Here is a 21,055-nt window from a genome sequence, read left to right as displayed (position 1 = left end):
AAAGTGTTTTTAGTGCCTTGTTTGCCGCCCTGGGCTCCTGCTGGAAGGGCGGGATACAACTTAATTAAACTAACTAACTAACTAACTAACTAACTAACTAACTAACTAACTAACTAACTAACTAACTAACTAACTAATAATAATAATAATAAACAGCAGTCCCCAGTGCCTCATAAAAAACAACTTTTCAACTGATGGGACTTTGAAAAGAATTTCTGTGATCTGGCATGAGTTCTGTTGTTCAAAACTGTATTTTTTTTAAAAAAACACCCAATAAAGTAGTAGTTCTTTAAGCCCCAGAACACATTTAGACATTTATAGTTCCATTCCCAAGACTTGCTACATCAACTTGCATACCCTTAGAATGAGAAGTGTCAACTGTTGAGTTGGTGCAGCACTACAAAACTGTTGTACAAACAGTTTACAATTGGTGTTGAAGGCTAGTATATTTCATATTAGGATATGAAATCCTAACTCTACTGAGTTCACATAAGAGTGAAACCCTCTCTCTCTGAAATGAATGGATTGGCTCATGTATAATACCACACCGTGGTTTGGCACTGCAGAAATGAGCCCTGTGCTCATGTGTTTCCCTCTCCCATTCAATTTAAATGGAATGGAAAACTATTGTTTCCCACTAAATGGAAAGTGAGCTATGAAATCAGAGCATGTGGGGGAGAAGGAAGTGCATGAGCACAAGTTAGTTCACATAGCATCAAACTATGGTTAGACATAATATCTGAATCAACCTAAGTAAGTTATTTTTCATTTCTCCTTTCCAGATGAAATAAATTAGCATAGATTTAGGAGGAGAAAAACTTTATGTTTTCCTTAAGGACTCATGTACAATTATAGTGATAGTCATTCATTGTATATTTGCCATTTTTGACAGATAAACCACTGCTGAAGGGATGAGACTGTGGTAGGACCATCAAGGGGTAAGCTTTTTTACCTGCCTTTTCCCCGTACCCCTGTTCTTTCTGACATCTTTCTGGGGACTGCCCTTTACCATGAAGACGAATTATTTGGTTGTTAGTTGTTGTTGTTTAAAACATTAAGATTTTGTTGTCTTATTTTTTTGTAAACTGTATTGTTCTTTTCTTACTTGTATTTTGTATTTATGTGTGTTCTTTGTGAGCCACCTTGGGGGCCTTTATGGCCAAAAGGCAGCATAGAAATAAACCATAACAATATAAATGTCTTGATATCTCCATAGAAAAAAATGTGATCAAATATCTTTAAATGAAATTTGCAGTCCAAGATTGAAATATAGTGGAAACTTGATACACACAGGACTCCTTTCTATCCTAGCCCTCTCCTTGTGGTCAGTTCTAGAAGTATGGTTTGCAGATCATCCTACATTTAATAAAATGATACTATATTTGTTATTTACATCTAGCATATTTTATATAATTATTTCTTTAGGGGAGTATGGAATACCACCATGCAGTACATCTGATTTATCCATTTGTCAAGCACTTACCTAAATCATAATTTGATTGTGGCTTCTAATGTATGTCTTTTCAACTACTGATGCTTTTTGAATGAGGTACCAATGTATTTGTCAATGATATTCAAGGGTTTTTAAGAAAAAAGACTGCATAAAATACACTGGATATGTCAGATCCAGACAGATATAAGCATTTTTAATTTGAATGGAAGAGTTAACCATGTTTTTAATTCGTTCCTGTTGAAATAAATGGAACTTACAAATGCATCTCTGACTGGATCATGCCCATTTTTACTATAGTTATTGTGTGTCTCCACATACCAATGATTTTATAAATAGGAAGAACCCAGAATAGCTTCTAAGAATGGTAATGGTTTAATTAAAGTTGCTCTAACTTTGTACTCCAGGGGGCAGTTGTGTCAGTATGCCCTAATTCCTATATATTCCCTATGACAGTCTGTCAAGTGCATTAATTAATTTTCCAAGAGGAAATGCTGTTCTTTAAAAATGAAACAAAATAAATGTGTGTTGTTTTCCACAACACCCAAATACACATGTCCACCTTCTGTACTTTTAGTTACTGAAAATGAATGCTAGTTTTAGCACCTAAGTGTATACACATACACTCCTGAAGCTGTCACCTTCTCTTAAAATCTCTGATGAAAAATATGTTTAAGAAGAGGACAAATGCCTTTGGTATTCCATGGAAATGTGGGTGAAGTCTAGAAAAAACAAGCAATGGCAGCATGAATAATGAATCTTAAAAGTATTAATGTCAAGTATGTAATAAACATTACAGTAAACTCCTTTTATACACAACAATGTCTTACACTGGAGGGGGGGTGGACCAACAAAAAATTACTATATAATTGCATTGATTAGGACTGCTGCTTATATTGCCACCTTGTAAATTTCACAAAATGGGCACAACGGGTAAAAGGACTGCACGGTACAACCAAAAGTAAATAAAATACCTTGTTGAATTATTATTGACTATTCTCTGATATCCCTATAATTTTAGCAACTAACTTTTTAAAGAAATCTCTTTGCATGTACTGAGCAGCATGCACTATATCTGCAATGTTTGCCTTACCAGGTGCTTCTTTATTAATTCTCATTTTAAAGAATCTTGAACAGAACATGGTTGCAACAAATAGTGCAAACTGGGATGACATTCATTAGCCATGCAATAAATGGCAACTCGTTTCAGCACTGAATACAGAAGGTGGAGGTCTACATCAAAAGTAGACAATAGTAGAGAAAAGAGGTAATTGTGTTTTCAACTTTTACTTCACAAAGAAAAATACAATTAATGGTAGTGACATGTACCTAAGTTTGGAGATAGAGTAGAACTACCTGAGAACGTTGACATTTGGATTTATGTTATTTTGCTAGGTACGTTTTTGAAAGTGAGATTCAAGAATGCCTAGATGAATTAATGTAAAAAGCTGGTTTATGGTTACATGCACAGAGGCACCCATGCAAGCGGCTTGTGCCAGAGAAAGAGAGAACTGTTACCCCCAGCAAAAAGTGGGACATGGTGCCCAAGAGAAAGAGCAGGCTGAATCGTATACCTTGCTGCATGAGAGCTCCAACTCCAAACCAGAAACTATTTAGCAAGGTAAAATTGTTTTCCACCACGTCTGAGTCGGGGTTGCAAGGGTGTGGATTATACCACTCATAGGGACTAAACCTGTGGTAATTGACAGAAAAGAAAGAACATATTTAACAAGCAGTGAGCAGAAAGTCAATCCAGCAAATTTGCTGCAAAAGAAACAGAAAAAACAAGAAAAGTTAAATAGAAAATAGAGAATGTTGTCACAGTGCAACTGCATTATATAAATACAGGAAGCATTACAAGAAAAAATATACTAGTGATGAAGACCCCGTCTTTGTTAATGAGTTTGCACAGTAACATAGTCAAAAATTATATGGTACCAGCAGGTCTTGCAAAAAACTTATAGTAAGGGACTCAGCATCACTCAGACCCTCAATAAATATCACATAATTGATCTCTGAGGCATGTTGACACGTCCATAAAGAAAATGGGGCTATTACAATATAGCAATTATGAAGAAAGTTATTACAGTTTAAAATTAATTAAAACTTTGCACAAAGGCTTTCAAATAATGATCATAGAGCTTAAATAAATGTGTTAATATGCATGAGACTAGCAAATATCACATTGGCAAGTCAAGTGGAATTGTTTGTTAAAGCAAACTTTAAAAGTATTCTGGGTTCAACATCTAAATTAGAGTAGTTTCACCTAAATAATAATAACAAAAATCCAGAGTCTTGTGACAACTCAAAGATTAAGACATTTATTATGGTGATAAACCTGCATGGACTATAGTCCACTTTAACAGATGCATGAAGTGTTATCCTGAATTATGGGTATACATACACATGGTCTGGGGATTAGCCACATGCTTAACTGTGAATGATGCTGGCATACTGCAGAGCCATGGGAGTCCCCATTGCTGTGCCATTGATATGAAGGTGCATGTTCTCCCCAAAGCTGAAGAAATTGTGGGTGAGTATGAGTGGCAGATTTGGTACCTAGATGTGCTGTACCCCATTCATCTATATCTATGCAAAAGAATAAATGGACATAAATCCAACATCAGAAATGAAATATTCAAAAACCACAAGTGGGACATTTGAACTGTCCAGGACATTCTATAAGTGACCATACAGTGGCCATTCCAGAGCAAAGGAACTTCAAAGGGAAGCTGCAACATGAAAACCCTGAATTATAATACATAAAGAGGTTCAACGCTATCACTTGTGGACTGAACTGAGGCAAACATTTTTGACAGGCATGAGGCCATTGGCTTACCTATGCCAGAATGTTTTTGACATGAGTAACTGTTTTGTGAATTGCCACAGTTAATTATGTGGTATTCACTGACTGTGCTTTTCTGAATTTCATTTCCCTCTGACCTCACTATTTGCAATCTCACAGAAATACACACTGACACACACTAGAGATGTAAAGATCTGTCTGTTTTAGTTCTCTCAGTTTCTAATTTTTCCAATGTTAAATTTAGTTCTCTACATTTCTACAGCGATGTGCGATTTTTTTTAAAAAAAATCTTCATGAAAATTCTCCACCATTTTAGTGTGAATTTCTCCAAACACACACATTTTTGTAGGCAATTTCAACAAAGGTACACATTTTTGCAAGCCATTTCTCATCATTCATGTTCTTTTGCATGTTATTTTCACTTATTTGTATGCACACTTTCCCCTAATATATGCATTTTTGTAAATGTTGTTTAGTTGGCGAACTGCATCCCAAAATCCTAATAAATGTGAATTTCAAAGGATGGCTATGTTTCAGTTCTCATATTGTTTCAGAAATCATGAATTTGATAAATTGTGCTTGAAATGCAAACTGAATCAAAATTCTCACTCATCTGTAACACACACACACACACAAAATTCAAAATAACACTTCATGTACCTGATGAAGTGGACTGCAGTCCAAAAAAGCTTATAATAAATTTGTTAGTTTTTTAACAAGATTCTTTGTTGGTTTTGCTGCAAGACAGACTATTCCTTTCAAAATTGTTACTAAATAATCAAGTGCATTCAGAACCCCACAAGGACTATGTGTAGGACTGCTCCTTCACTGACACTATTTTCAAATAGACTACTAACATCTTTCTGTTCCTTTTATGTTCTTGGCTCAAGAAAACTCCTTAGCTGGTTAATGGGCAATTTTAAATCTACATGCATTTCTAAGACATAAAGTAACCTAATGAGCATAGGCTTCTCTTCTTGAAGAAGAGTTATCTTTCATAGGGTAAAAAAAAAAAAAAACCACCCCACACCCTTTATTCATAATCAATCTCTGGATAAAGCTGATAGAATCATGCTTCATTGGACTGGAAAAGGCTGTCTGGAAATTACAAAGAGGCAAGTCACTGATTCTGGGAACAGATATTAACAGCATAACTTGTGACATATTCATCACTGATGTCTTCTGGTCTGAAACCTTTTTTGTCAAATCATGGCTAAAACATGCAAACATGTCTACTCATTTTTCTTTATTGTTGACTTGATGTAGAAACACACTTAGAATCAACTTCTACTGAAACTACATGGCATTTCCAAGTTAAATGAGTTTGAGATCAAGGGGTATGACATAGACCTCTCTGATCTCTCCTTTTTCACTTTGACAGCTTAACACTACTATGGTACCACATTATTATTTGTGTTCTTGATGACAATACACACACACACACAAGCCCCCCCTCAATTCAGGCACACAGATGAACAATAAAAAATTAACTTTCTTTTAAACCAAACCTCTTTAAATTCTGCAGGGTGTGAGGATCTTATTCTTAACACCCATAGCACATTAGAAAGAGCAAATACATACAACATAATCCACAATAGACCATAACCATCACAATAATTAAGAACTCATAGGAATGTAAGTGCTAAAGTCGTGATAATTCATTTTTATAAATTTATCAAATCTTTAAAGCCACTCTTTTTGTTTCATACCCAAATTGGAATAGGCACCCATTATGAATGTATTAAGAAAAAAACTATCATGTAATTAAAGCTATTTGAATAACATTTCTGTCACTTCAGAAAATGCAATTTTCTTCCCAATAATCTTTTCAACACATTAAAATTCAAAAAATCAAACAATCCATTTTTATCCTCTTAATACAGTGATAGAATACCTCCTGACTTAAAAGCCTGTGCTTGAGAAACAAAGAAATATTTCATTTGGTTCTCAGAAGTAAAACTGACACGGTGCTTAAGAAAGGTTAAGAAAGGTTGATTGGGCTATAATTAAATATTCTGACCTTATTTCTTCTGCAGACTTCCAAGAAATCTAGGCTTGCTTTACTGCTTTTGTTTATTGTTATAATAACAATTCATTCTGTATTTCATGCAGTAAATTATTCACATTTAAATTTCAACATATACATTCTACATAGCTTTGTCAACTCAACTTTTAAGAGAGAAAAATTGTAAACTTCATAAGGAAGTTTTTTTAAGAAACCATTTTTTTATTTTTTTAAAAAATGAGGTTTTAAACACGTCAGTATCAAGGACAGCTTTCCCCATCCCCTCACTATCTTGGACATTCTACAGCAAACTCTTACAAAAAGTGTCAATTTAAATGCATCTGTTTTCCTTGCTTTGCCATTTGGTTGACTGATGGTATTTTAATAGTAAGAAAATATACCTCCTATTTGTTTGTTCGTTTTTAATTAAGTGAAATATACCATGCAGGAGGAGTGGTTATACAAGAAACCAGAAGGAATTTTAATGTATTGAGTTATCTAATCTAAAATATTAGCACTTGAAGCTTAATGTGGAGAATCACATGTGGAGAACCATATGTTGTATAGTCCTTTGGCAATGCAGATGAAGGACCACAAATAAATGCTCCCAATTGGGTAGGAGATAGGTTCCGCACTTGTCTCTGCAGATCATTTTATTATGCAATCAAGCATGTAATTGGCTTTATTCCAATAAATGTGGCCCTTGATTTACCCACACCTCATCTTGTCTTGCCTGTTCATTTCCCGGCTATGCACTGCAACAACTAGCAAATTCTCATTGCAGGGCCAAGGTTCTAACCTAGGCTGACACTGTTTGCTTTCCACTTGTAGGGAAAATTTATATGCGGGGGAGCATACAAATGTGAAGACTATGGTTTATAGAACCAGAACTTACTGTGAGGACAAAATGTTCCTCCCATACCTCCTCCCCTCCTTTGTCTTGCACTGGCTTCTATGAGAAGATCCTGACTTATGTTAAGCCAGTGTTCCCATTTTATCCAAATCAGGGAACTCTGGCTTAATGTCAGTAAACAATCCAGAAAATACAGGATCAAGCAAAGAGGAAAGTTAAGGGCAGGAGTGCTTGGACCTGACACTTGTTCACAATTTCATAAACCATGGTCCATAAACAATGGCTTATGAAGCCTTGAATCGATTGTCTGAACCATTCTAATATGTTGTTTCTGAATGCATTCATTCTATTCAACTGTTTTTAGTAGGACAAAAACCTATTCATAAGGTCGCCATAAATCGGAATTGACTTGAAGGCAGTTCATCATCATCATCATCATCATCATCTGGATTTATAATTTGGATTTATAATTCACTGAAGGATTGATGGTGATTGGCAAAGCCTTCATACTGTTCTCCACTTTTTTTTAATGACCACATTGTGTCAGATACCAGTAATGAAAGGATACAGCAGTTGCAACTTGGAAGGAATAAGCTATGCCCTCTCCTTTCTAAGTCACAAAATCTTCCCTTCTGACAGTACTCTGTTTTCACTCTTTTTTAAAAGACCTCTGTGTGGGTGGGTGGGTGGTTTTGGGGGGGGATCTTCCAGATTCTTTAGTTCCTGCTCTTTCAGAGAGTGATCCTTGTGCTTCATGGGGGGGGGGAAATCATATGAATGCATCAGTAGGGCTTCTTATGTCCATAACATTTGACCTTAAAAGGTTTTCAAATGCCTTGGGAATAATTGTTACATCTTAAAAAATAAACAAACCCTGAACACATCAATTTTCTTACGCTAGCAAGTGAACCCCAAAATCACCTAAACACATTCCACACAGAATTCACAGCTGCTATAGACATTTGGTGATGGTGGTGAGGTGATTTTATTTCTCCAATAACATAAATGTCACTTGAATGACAGAAAAATGTCATGCTTCCAAACCTGAAGAGCAAGCATGAGGAAATAGGTCATGACTCCTAGTGAAGGATTAGTAAACAATTATTTTTTATTGTAAAGAATCCATTTGCTGGGAAGGACTCTTGCTTTAGTAACCGGGTTTGACCAAGATTATAGCATCTATTTTATTCAAAAACCCATCCAGCAGTTATAACCTCATGGGGGAGATAGAAATTTGCTTTCAGAGAAGAATAGCAGAATCACACATTGCTAAAAGCTACTTTGCTTTTAAAATTTTGTATATGCCTTCATACATACCACAACATGATGACAGCCTAATAGATTTGACTATTTCTTTGGGTATCACATGCTAATATTAATATGTCACAAGAAGATATCCTATCCAGCTCACCTAAAGTCGCACAAGACATCAGGTTGAAGATGGTAATTCAGTGCTAGTTCTACACAGAGTAGATACAATGAAGTTAATGAACATGACTAACTTAGTTCCATTAATTTTAATAGGTCTACTCTGAGTAGTACTTAGTTGACTACAATCCTGAATGTTTCAATTTACATCTTTCTTGATTCATTCTCTATTCTAAGACTAGATTCTGTGTGACATAAAAAGGAACAAACAAGGGTGAACCTTTTTCTGCCTTCCAAATTGTCTCAGTAGCTGTTTATAATGCAGAATTATTATATGCAAGTTTTGCACCTAATAATTATTCCAGGAATTTAAAAAGTGTGTGTGTGTATGTTCAAACTATCAGAAGTACCCTATACTCTAAAGAGAGTATTATCAAAGTATATAAAGCTGAGAAGGTATGGCTAGAGGGACATAACTGTATAAGAATTGCATGCTAAAAAAAGTTGCTAACCATCTCATCTCCATTCATAGTCACAGGTGAATGACTGCCTCACAATAGAAATAAACTATAACAACAACAACAACAACAATTAATTAATTAAGCTGCCATTAGATATGTGACAAAAATGGCAAAAAGGTGGCTTTATTTTTCCAGTACAATTTTAGAGGATTATCAGGATTATTTCACTTAATAATCAAAATGTTATTTAGCAGCTTGGATTCCCATATTATTTGCTATTATATTTCTATGGCTGCTGGGTGGGATTTTTTGGGTGTGTGTGTTTATAGTATGTGGGAGAACCTTCCTGGCAATAGCCCTCAGCTTGTGCAGTACTCTCCCTCTCCAAGGTATTCCTTGTTTCTATTGGCAGGTCAAGATGCACCTCATTCCCCAGGCTTTTGGAGGATGGGGGTCAGGCTGGCTCTAAAGGGTGGCCAGGTGGGGCCCTGGCCGAGGGCCCCACAGCCCACAGGGGGCCCTGAAGGGCCCCTCATTATGATAGGGGAGTACCGCTCCCCTTCCGTGGCAGCCTGCCATGGATTGCAAGGGAGGGAGCTGCCCATCTGGTCACCAGCCCACCTGGGCCCGCTTGCTTGCCCGCCATCCCGAGGGCCCTTTGTTATGGTGGGGAAGTAGTGCTCCCCTTCCGTGGCAGACTTCCTTCCGCAGATCTCATGGAGAAAGCTGCTTGCCCACCCTCCACCGGCTCCCTCCCTCGCCCTCGCCCTCACCTTCCCCCCTGCTCGCTCCCCTGCTCACTCCCTTGCTCTCCCCCACCCCCTCCGCTCGCTTGCCTGCCCTCCTGCCTGACCTTCCACTCCTCCACCTGCCAGGTGGGTAGGTAGGTGGGGCGTGTGTGCATCTGCCAGGGCAGGCTGGTACCCAAGGGCCCCAGCATGTCTGGGGCCAGCCCTGATAGGGGTGATATTTAATTTGATGCCACCCCCTGTACTTCATTGATATACTGTATTGATGAACTGCTGTTTTTATGATACTATTTATTGTGAATTTGGGTACTGCAACTTTATATTTGTAGGAACCTAGGGATCTTGGGTGAAGGGCTGGTAATAAACATTAAAAAGTCGAATGAATGAATGAATAAATAAATATGTTCCTTTGGCAGTTTAGCAAAGCAAGGAACTAGTTTCTCCATGACTGAACCTTTAGTGTCTTTCTAATTCTGTCTTTCTACTTACAAAAAAAATCAACAAACTAATCTATAGTGGGGGGGTATAAAAACATTTTTGTTTTGAAAATATGGAATAGATATAAACCAAGGTTCTATTCGAAAATACCATTATGTGTCTCAGGTCAAGAAGCGTTTTACAGAAGAGAAATGGCTGGAAAAGAGAAATGGTTAACTTATCAAGAACTATTAGAAAATGTACATGGAGAATATATAATGAAAGAGAGAGAACAACTGATAAAGGAAGGATATAGTTCTCAATGGTTTGCCTATTTACAATTGTTAGAAAGATATAAAATGGACAAGAAAATGTATGGGTTTGAAATAAGTAAATCTGATTTTGAAATAGGTTTGTGTACAAATGATGAAAATATAATTGCAAAAATGTATAAACTCTTACTGAAAATGGATATGGAGGAAGAACAAGTAAAAGAGTGTATGGTAAAGTGGGCAAAAAATTTTGGTTATAACATACAAATGGATCAATGGGAAAATATGTGGAAAAAAGGCTTGAGATTTACATTATGCTATAATCTTAAAGAAAATTTCTATAAAATGATGTACCGTTGGTACATGACTCCAGAAAAGTTGTCAAAAATGTATAGTAATGTTTCTAATGTTTGTTGGAAATGTAAACAACAAGAAGGATCATTTTATCATATGTGGTGGCTGTGTAAAAAGGCAAAATCATTTTGGGCACAGATAGGTAGGATGATGCAAAAAATTCTAAAGATAAATATTCAGTCAAAACCAGAATTTTTTTTATTGGGTTTTATGGATAAACAAATAGAAAAGAAATATGGAAGAATAATATTATATATGATTACGGCAGCAAGATTATTATATGCACAAAAGTGGAAAATGGAATCAACACCAACAACGGAAGAATGGCTATTGAAATTAATGGACTTAGTAGAGATGGATAAATTGACATGTCTACTTAGAGAAAAATCGACAGACACATTTCTTAAGGAATGGAAGCCTCTCTTAGACTTTTTGTTGAAAGATCAAAACAAAATGATGATATTGGGATTTGACGATTAATTAAGATAGCCTATGGAGAAAAGTGATCTTGTATGTATTAAGGGACAGGTTTGATATATATTATATACTTATAGCTGATCTGTGACAAATCGGAAGTCAACTATTTTATTTTTATTTTTTTGTTGTATTGTTATGTTTTTTGACTTTGTTTTGTCTGTCTTTTGAAAAATTTGAATAAAAATTTTTAAAAAAAACATTTTTGTTAAGACTTTGTTCTCCACTTTATGGTCTATCAATCAACTACCTATCATTGTGGGTGATGTCTGAAATGTCTTTAAAATCTACAGAAGAACAGATATCATTGCATATGATTTCATCTATAAACCTAGAGATTAAACCTGAGATGGCAGCAGAACTAAAAACCCTGTAAAAGGTTTATCTGACACTAAAAAACAGAATTTTGGGATCTTTGGGAGATTGTATAGATTTATTTGATAATTCTTAAAATATCACATGTAGTACTAAGTGCATTACTTCAGACTAGGGTGAATCTGTAAATTTCTGCAAAGCAATTTCCCCTAATGCAATGAATTTTAATGTTATTTTACCTAATACCTATTTTAACAATTGTAGTGGCTCCTGCTTTCTGCAGAGGACTGGGTGTGTGTAAGTGTGTGTGTGTGTGTGTATGGTGCATATTAGTATAGGCCTATGCCATGTGCCTGGGAGAAAGGATACAGAGCCGAGTGGGAAGATTTGAGGGGGCCCCAATCAGTATAGTGATGGGTAGAGGGAGATATGACGTTGTACAGAGGACTTGCCAGGTGAGGGGAACTCGGCCCAGGCAATTAATGGCTGTACCTTGTTCCGGTCCTCCCCACATCCACAGGTCTGTTGGTTGCCCTATCAGCCAGCTCTCGGGTCTCCGGATGCTGCTCTTAAATGCCAGATCGGTATATAATAAGACCTCCCTCATCCATGATTTACTTGTATAACTGAGACCTGGGTGGGTGAGCGGGGGGGAGTTAGTCTCTTCCAGCTGTGCCCACCGGGGTACATGGTTCAGCATCAGAGTAGACCTGAGGGTCAGGGAGGGGGGGTTGCTGTAGTCTATAGTAGTTCTATTTTCCTTTCCAAGCACCCTGTCCATGTGACTACTGGTCTGGAGTGTTTACACCTTGTGTTGGGTCAAGGGGACAGATTGGGGATTCTGTTGGTGTACCGTCCACCCTGCTGCCCAACAGACTCCCTAACTGAGCTGACGGAGGTGATCTCGGATGTACTGCTGAGATCCCCCAGACTGTTGGTACTGGGGGATCTCAACATTCATGCTGAGGCTACCCTATCTGGGGCTCCTCAGGACTTCATGGCCTCCATGACAACCATGGGGCTGTCCCAATATGCTACTGGCCCAACTCATGTAGCAGGGCATACTCTAGACTTGGTTTTCGCAACTGGACAGGGAGATGGTGATCTGAATGTGGGGAGCTTTACATCAGTTCCTTTGTCATGGACAGATCACCACTTGTTGAAGTTTAGACTCACAGCGGCTTCTCCCCTCTGCAAGGGTGGAGGACCTATTAAGATGGTCCGCCCCCAGAAACTAATGAATCCGGATGGTTTTCAAAAGGCTCTGGGGAGCTTTCTGGCTGATAGGGCTGGCGCTCCTGTTGAAACCCTGGTTGAACTGTGGAATACAGAAATGACCCAGGCAGTTGACACGATCGCTCCTGTAGAGCTTATGTAGAGCTCATATAGCTCCATGGTATACTCTAGAACTGAGAGCGATGAAGCAATATAGGAGACAGCTTGAGTGCAAATGGAGACGAACTCCTGATGGATGCAATTATACGCTGGTAAGTGCCTATACCAAGTTGTATTTAGGGGCAGTGAGAGCAGCAAAAAAGCAATATTTTGCTGACACTATTAAATCATCTATCTGCCGTCCAGCGGAGCTCTTCAAAATTGTCCGAGGACTATTACATTCTGGCCCTAGGGACATGGTAGAACCATCTGAGGCCCGCTGTAATGCCTTTGCTAGACACTTCCAAGATAAAATCTTTTGCATCCGTCGGGACTTAGACTCCAATGTTATAACAGTTGAATCAAATCAGGTATCCGGAACACAGCCTTGTCTTGATTTTTTGGATGAATTTCAGTTGGTACAGCTTGAGGACGTTGACAAGGTGCTTGGACAGGTGCGTGCAACCACTTCTGTATTGGATCCTTGCCCTTCTTGGCTAATAAAACCTAGCAGGAATGGAATAGCTGGCTGGGCCAGGGAAGTGATTAATGCCTCATTGCGAGAGGGGGTGGTCCCTGACTGCCTAAAAGAGGCGGTAGGGAGACCGCTCCTGAAGAAATCTTCCCTGGACCCAGAAAACTTTAACAATTATAGGCCGGTAGCAAATATCCCATTCCTGGGCAAGGTCCTGGAACAAGTGGTTGCAGAGCAGCTCCAGACACTCTTGAATGAGACCGATTATCTGGATCCATTTCAATCGTGTTTCAGGCCCGGTTTTGGCACCGAGACAGCCTTGGTCGCCCTGTATGATGACCTTTGTCGGGAGAAAGACAGGGGGAGTGTAACTCTGTTGATTCTCCTTGACTTATCAGAGGCTTTTGATACCATCGACCATGGTATCCTCCTGGGGAGACTCGCTGATTTGGGAGTTAGAGGTACTGCTTGGCAGTGGTTCTGCTCCTACTTGGCGGGTCGCCTCCAGAAGGTAGTGCATGGGGAGTATTGCTCGGCACCCTGGGTCCTCCAGTATGGAGTTCTGCAGGGGTCAGTTCTATCCCCCATGCTTTTTAACATCTACATGAAACCACTGGGTATGGTCATCAGGAGTTTTGGAGTGCGCTGTCACCAGTATGCTGATGATACACAGCTCTACTTCTCCTTTTCATCTTTTTCAGGTGAGGCTGTCGATGTGCTGAACCGGTGCCTGGTCGCGACAATGGACTGGATGAGAGCTAATAAACTGAGGCTCAATCCAGACAAGACTGAAATGCTGTTAGTGGGTGGTTCTTCTGACCAGATGATGGATGTCCGACCTGTTCTGGATGGGGTTGCACTCCCCCTGAAGGAGCAGGTTCATAGCTTGGGCGTTCTCTTTGAACCATCCTTGTCACTCAAGGCTCAGGTAGCCTCAGTGGCACGGAATGCTTTCTACCAACTTCGGTTGGTTGCCCAGCTACGCCCCTATCTGGACAAAGACAACCTTGCTTCAGTCGTTCATGCTCTGGTAACCTCTAAATTAGATTACTGTAATGCGCTCTATGTGGCTTTGAAGATGGTTCGGAAACTGCAGCTCATGCAAAATGCAGCGGCCAGGCTGTTAACAGGGACCAGGCGGTCCGAACATATAACACCGATTCTTGCCCACTTGCACTGGCTGCCTATATGTTTCTGGGCCCAATTCAAGGCGCTGGTTTTAACCTATAAAGCCTTACACGGCCTAGGACCGCAATACCTGATGGAATGTCTCTCCCGATATGAACCTACCCGTACACTTCGTTCAACATCGAAGGCCCTCCTCCGGGCGCCTACTCAGAGGGAAGCTCGGAGGATAACAAGAAAAAGGGCCTTCTCAGTGGTGGCCCCCAAACTATGGAACGATCTCCCCCTTGAAGTACGCCTGGCGCCAACGTTATTATCTTTTCGGTGCCAGGTTAAAACCCACCTCTTCTCCTAGGCATTTTAATCATTTTAATCTTTTTTAATCATTTAACATTATAATATTTTCATATTTTACGTTTAATATTTGTATTTTAGTATATTGTATTTTAACATTTAGCATTTTTGGTGTGTTTTGAATCCTATATGTGGTTTAATTGTATATTGATGTTTTATTCTGTTGTGAACCGCCCAGAGAGCTTCGGCTATGGGGCGGTATAGAAATTTAATAAATAATAAAAATAAAATTTTATATATATTACTTGGCTGGAGAACTGCATTGCAAAATTCAGAATAAATTTCAAAAGTTGGCTGCATTTAGATTTAAGAAATTTTTCAGAAAGTGCAAATTACATAGATTTGCTTTTAAATGTGAACTGAATTGAATTTTCCCCCCATCCCTGCTTCAGATATAAAATTACTGCCATGGAATAACTACAATAATATGAAAAAGATAATTGTCAGTGTTTGCTTGCTTTTCCTCCCAAAAAAACAAAGCACACAAGTTAAAAAAAAAGTAGGGTAACTCAATAAAGAGCCCCTGCAGTACTGGAACAACAGGACAAAGAGGAATTATGCTGACAACCCCAAACAGAAGTTTACTGTGATACAATCTCATATGTTGAATGGGTGTGAGAATTTTATAACGATATAGAAATTGTTGAAAATAACTTTCTACTTCCAGAAAAGGATAAAATTGATTTTGGATATACATCCATTTATCCTCCATCAAGATTTTCTTCTTCTTCTTCTTTTAAAAAGGAAAGCTAGAGGGGAAAGTTGTAAAGAAAAGTAAGCCCCCCCCCTCCTTTGGGGGCTGAATATTCACTTGATAGGTAAAAAGCTAGATGGGAAGAGTCTGATAAATCACTAGTTAACAAACACTCAGAAACTCCAGGATACTTAGCTGGAAATTTCCTGTAGAAGGAAGATGACTACAGTAGAATAAGCGTATCTGAAGACTGCAAAAAGAGATAGAACACTCTAAAATGCTCCAGAGAGAGAAACATACTATCCATAATTTTTGTGAAAGTTACCATTTATTTTACTGATGGCAGAAGAGCCACTGCTGCTCTAGATAACAGGCATGTGAAAGAGTTGCAGAGAATAAAAAAAAAGCTGATCATATGCTCTAGCCAAGAGTGGGGAATGTTTATCATAAGTGTTTCTTCCACTATCAGGCACAGTTGCCAATTATTTTAAAATGCTGTATTTGACTGGGCCTCTGATACTAATATGCATTTGTTTCTCTGTACATGGATCCTTCTGAAAGGTAATTTGGAAGGGAAAATTATTTCCCATGACAAGAAAAAAACCTGTCTCATTTCACCTTAACTCTGAAAGCAATTGGACCACACAAGTTTGGTAAGTTCAAACAGAAAAAACTTGTCATAATAGAGCCAAAACAAGAAAAAAAGGTGGAACCAACACAAACGATAGCAGCGATATACTACAGTTACAACAAAAGAGGTTAACCTTTGATCCTCTAACTGATACTGGAGTACAACTCCCATCATCCCTGAGTAGTGGCCAAAGATCCTCCACTCCACCTCTACAAAGACAGAACAGCAGATTCACAGTGGTAAGGCAGAGTAAGGATGGAAGTACAAAGGGTCTTTTTCTTTCCAAAATAAGGAGGAAAGCAAAGAAAGACCCAGAGATGTCTTGTGAAAGTGGAAATGCATTACTGCTTATGCAAGGCAGATGCACCAAATTCCTCTGATTATCCTGCTGTGCTACAGCCTGCTATGTCCTATCCCATATCATTCCAGAGGGTCCATCAACCTCTAGGAGCAGCTTGTGGGACACAGGGGGGAACTTCCCAAAGGGAAAATGGAAAGAATGACAAGGAAGAAAGGTGAAGAGGGTTCCTTTTGTCATTGCATCAGCAGACACCACTGATTAGTGGTTTCCCAAATGGTTACATAATGTATGTGGTCATCTGAAATATCTGGCTGCTTAGGTATTATTTCAATGTCCTCCAAGATAGCACTTTGAGCATGACCTTCCATTCCATCAATAATAATAAGTACACCAAAATATTTGTTGTTGTTGCTATTTTCAGATTTCATTGAAAAAAACACCACAATTAAATTCTTAACATGAACATGCTTCGTGTCCTACAAACAGTATACAATGTTGGTGCATGCATCATGTCACAGGAAGATGCAGGGGTCACAAGATGGTACAAGGGCCAAATGACAAACTCTTTGTGAAAATATATTCCCTAAATTAGATCAGTAGTCATACATATGTTTGAAAGCATTTAAAATATGCAAAATATATTTCAAGAACCGTTTTCACACATTTCCTGTGTTGCTGACAGGCCTGCAGGGCTCCATCAGTGGCGGGGCTTTGCAGCCATGTCAGGGGAAATCCTGGCATGGCTTCAGTCCCCTGAACATGGCCATGCATGCTCCATCACTCTGGAGAGGGGCAGGGTGTGGCTATTTAAGCCTTGCTTTGCCCCCAGTCGACCTCTTTCTGGCCTTGCATGGCAACAGAGCCGGACACCTCCATTGAGGGAAGCCTTATAGTCTTGGTGGGTGTACCCTGTTTCGGCGGCAGGCAAGGCTGAGAAGAAGAGGCTGGGTCGGAGAAGCTATCACACGTGGTGGTGATCCAGTGGCAGCCACGTTGACAGTTTCACAGAGTGGCAGCAGGGATTGAAGGAGTGATTACACGTGGTAGCAATCTGACAGTGGTCACATTAGTAGTCTTGTGTGCTGCTTTGGTGGCAGCACAGCTTGGTGGGCTCTTACAGGCCTGTGTGGTTTGGGGGCTGGAACTGATAGTCCCGAGGGTGGGGAAAGAGAGTAGGGCCCCCCTTTTCTGGCCTGGGGCCTGCATTTTGGGTGGTTGTTTGAAAAGGCTTAGCCCCAGTGGCCATTTTGGGGCCTAGTCGGCCTGTCCTGGGTAGGTCGTCTCATGTTGTGGTGTTCATATGTCTTACTTGGCTTGTCCTGTTTTGTGGCAGATATGTGCAGGAATTTCACAGGGTATAGGGCTTGGGGAGCACCCTTAGGCACCTTTTAAGGTGAAAAGTGGAATCTGAGGATTGCCTTCCAGGTTGGTGAGGCCTGTTGGCAAGATAAGGTTCACCTTTGGGGCTAACTTATAATACCCACTCAGAGTTGTGAGGCCCTAGGATGGGTGGAGCAGGAAGGCCTGTGGGGTTGGGGCTGGAGGAAGGGGACTGGACCACCCCCTTTCCCATGGCAGGTTGTCCTTGCCTGATTGGATAAGAGTTCTGTCTTGGACTTTATCTCTGCATATCATTTTGCATAATCACTTAATTGGCTTTATCTAAATAAATGTGGCCCTTGTTCACCTTGTCTTGCCTCTTCATTTCACAACTGTGGCTGCAATTTATTTAATCACAGCTTTAAAATATAAAAATAAGATCATTGCTCTTATGATGACTGACACAGTTCAGAACTTATTGCTGTTCACAAATGATATGTGAAAAATTGATTGTTTCCAAATCACCAAATATCTAGGCCCCTGCATACTCCTGATTGAGTTGCTGGGAGCACAGTGTGTCCTAGAGTCTTTCCTGAAACCTCCACTTCATCTGACTTAGGGGATACTATCCCCAAGTTAAGGAATCATAAGGCTTTGAGAACTGTAGGATGAATTTTGTGGCCTCAGTTTGGCTTCATTGAGTAGTGGAGTAGGGAACCTCCAAGCCCATGAGCCAAATTAGGCCTAGCACTGGTCCCAATTTGGTCTACAAGGCTGTTTTCCCCAAACCACAACCACCTGCCCCACACTTGATATCATATGTGATGTCAAGTCTGGGGCAAGTACAGACATGGTTACAAATGAACTATTGGAAGCCTTAAAGTGCACTCTCAATTGTTCCTTGGCAAGTGAGGCTTGTTGTTAGCACTGACTAGCAGCAAGTCCCAATTGGATACTCCATAACATAATTTATCCCTGCCCAAAGCAGGCTTGCTCTAAGCAGCAATCAGCTGATTAGCACTTATAACAAGTCCTATTTTGCATTATTTTGGATTGCTGGCTGGAATTCAAGCTGGAAATGCAAAGGATCCTTCTTTACAGGAACAGCATGAGCTGTATCAACAAAGGGCGAAAAATACTTTACAGGGGGGCAATATCAATATTAGTCATACTCAGAGTGGGTCCATTGATTTCAATGAGTCTATTCCAAATATGACAATCAAATCTCACCCATCAGTGTTTATCAATGTTCAATCTGCAAAACACAAATTGCACCTGAACAGAGAAAAAAAAAGTTTTTGTTCTGTAATGACTGAAGAATTACCTTGTGATTAGAGCAGCTTGCCACTCCATGACACCAACCTATTTTTTTTGTTTACATTAACCTTGCTTGACAAAAAAAGAAAAGATAAGACCCTCCTGCTGGGCTTCAAGCTACAGTGTACTGTAAACTGATTATAACATATGCACACACAGTGCAAGAGAGCAGCTTCATATCCAGCTAAACCTAGAGTGGAAAACAGTAAAATGACACTTATTCAAATCTTCTAATTGAAGGTACAATATTCACTATTTTGTATTTTCCCCCTTTTTTATTTGGATGTGATAAATATGAGCATAGGGTGATAAGAGTAGACCCACTGAAATCTATGGATTAAATAACTTGCCCATTGATTTCAATGGGTTTACTCTATGACTTAGTTGGATAGCATGCATAAAATATGTAAGATAAGGATGTGGATAAAGACAAAATAGTTGTCTCATTGTTAAGTGTCGGAGTTTGATACCAGCAATTTTATGATCATTGAAGTGTTGCAATCAACAGTTAGTCCAATCATTCCCAGAAATGCTATTGGGCAAACTGATTACAGATAATACTGAATAATCATTTATACATTCTGTGTCACTGGCTGCCTTTTTGCACTGTGTGACAGTGTGATCTGTGGTTAATAGAAGATATTCTAGTGATATCTGCTAGTAATACAGAGGAACCAAGCCATTTCATCTTTTTCCTTACAACCTCCAGAGCTGAGTAAAAAGGCTAGCAGGGGAATACAGGAAGCTGCCTTATGCTAACAGTCCATCTAGCTATTGTCTATGCTGACTAGCAGCAGCCCTCCAGGGCTTCAGACAGGTAGTCTTTGCCAGCCCTACCTAGAGATGCCCAGGATTGAACCTGGGCTCTTCTGCATGCAAAGCTGATGCTCTATCATTGAGCTACATCATTATCAGCACCTGTTGAGGTCTACATCCCAGTAGGGCTCCAAATGCCATTCGCTAGAGACTCCTGGCCCTGTAGGTCATCCTCCTCACTGTTGCTGCCTTTTCACTTGCCCTGTCAGAATGAATGAGCAGTGAGAGGAGCAAGGAAAAGGAACACCAACTCCTACATGCTTTGCCTCTCCCTGTAGGAAGTGGTGCAGACTGGCCACAAAGTGAGAGTCAAACAAACGGAGTGCAACAATAGTGGTGAGGAGATTGAAGCAGTCAGGAAGTCTACAGAAAGCATCTTGCAGCAAAGGACCCAAAAACCTGTAATAGTATTAAGTAGCGATGCCCACTGTAGTTTCCAACAAGCCTCACACAGGATTGTAGTAAGATCTGTACATTGTCATCAGTTCAGAAAATAGGTAAGGTTGCTAGGGTGTCTGAATGAAGATCCTGAAAGTGGGAGGAGGAGCAGATATCAAAAGTAAAAGGGGCTGAGCTTATAGGACACCATCTGCAGGAACATATGGCTTATATCCCCACCACAATCCAGGGTGAGAGCCTGCTCTGGTATAGAACTGGATCCCTTTTAGGTCAGAGATGGGAGAAAAGTATTTCATAGGTGTGAGGCATGATATCTTTAGTGCTTCAGAGGTGGGAAGAGCATCTTACATGCAGATGTTTGGTAGTGATTCTTTGTATGTGTGTTGTTGTAACATTGTGTATGGTTGATTGTTGTATGAGTGGTTGATTGACATGTTTGAAATAGTGAATTATGGTAGTGGGGAGGAGAGCCTGGCTGGGAGTCCAGACTCTGTGAGTTCGAATTCCCGCTCCTGTCTCCTGGGTGTCATGGGCCAGTTAAAGATTACCCCCATGGTGAGTGGCTCAGGGATTACATGCCCTGCCACCTGTGCAGCCATGGGCAAGCTGCATAGTTCCAAGGAGCCCAGTTGCCCCCCAGCTGGCAGTTGCAGACAAAGAAGGGACTGGCTTGTGCAGCTGTGGCAAGCTGAGCAGGCCCTGGCCAGCTGGGGAGGACTAGCCTC

The 21,055-nt window shown here is 39.8% G+C and overlaps 1 protein-coding gene across 9 annotated transcripts in view; it reads right to left on the bottom strand.

Annotated features, from left to right (window-relative positions):
- The window catches only part of GRIK2 (glutamate ionotropic receptor kainate type subunit 2), a 614,747-nt gene that overhangs the window by 223,063 nt on the left and 370,629 nt on the right, over window positions 1-21,055 (bottom strand). For 4 of the 9 annotated variants that reach the window (XR_009762209.1, XM_061623432.1, XM_061623434.1 and 1 more), the window contains one exon: window positions 3,025-3,143. The exons of 4 other annotated variants lie outside the window; for them this stretch is intronic. Coding sequence is in view for 4 of the 5 variants with exons in the window: in XM_061623432.1 (XP_061479416.1) it covers window positions 3,025-3,143 (119 nt within the window). In the remaining variant the exon portion in view is untranslated. Of the gene's footprint in view, window positions 1-3,024; window positions 3,144-21,055 lie in introns of those variants that run through there. One more of the 9 variants, XM_061623441.1, reaches the window with a different exon arrangement.

This window comes from Rhineura floridana, chromosome 4 (genome assembly GCF_030035675.1).
Source record: "Rhineura floridana isolate rRhiFlo1 chromosome 4, rRhiFlo1.hap2, whole genome shotgun sequence".
NCBI classification, from domain to species: Eukaryota; Metazoa; Chordata; class Lepidosauria; order Squamata; family Rhineuridae; genus Rhineura; species Rhineura floridana.
Note: the sequence above shows the minus strand (reverse complement) of the source record. Positions and strands in the feature narration are given on the sequence as shown.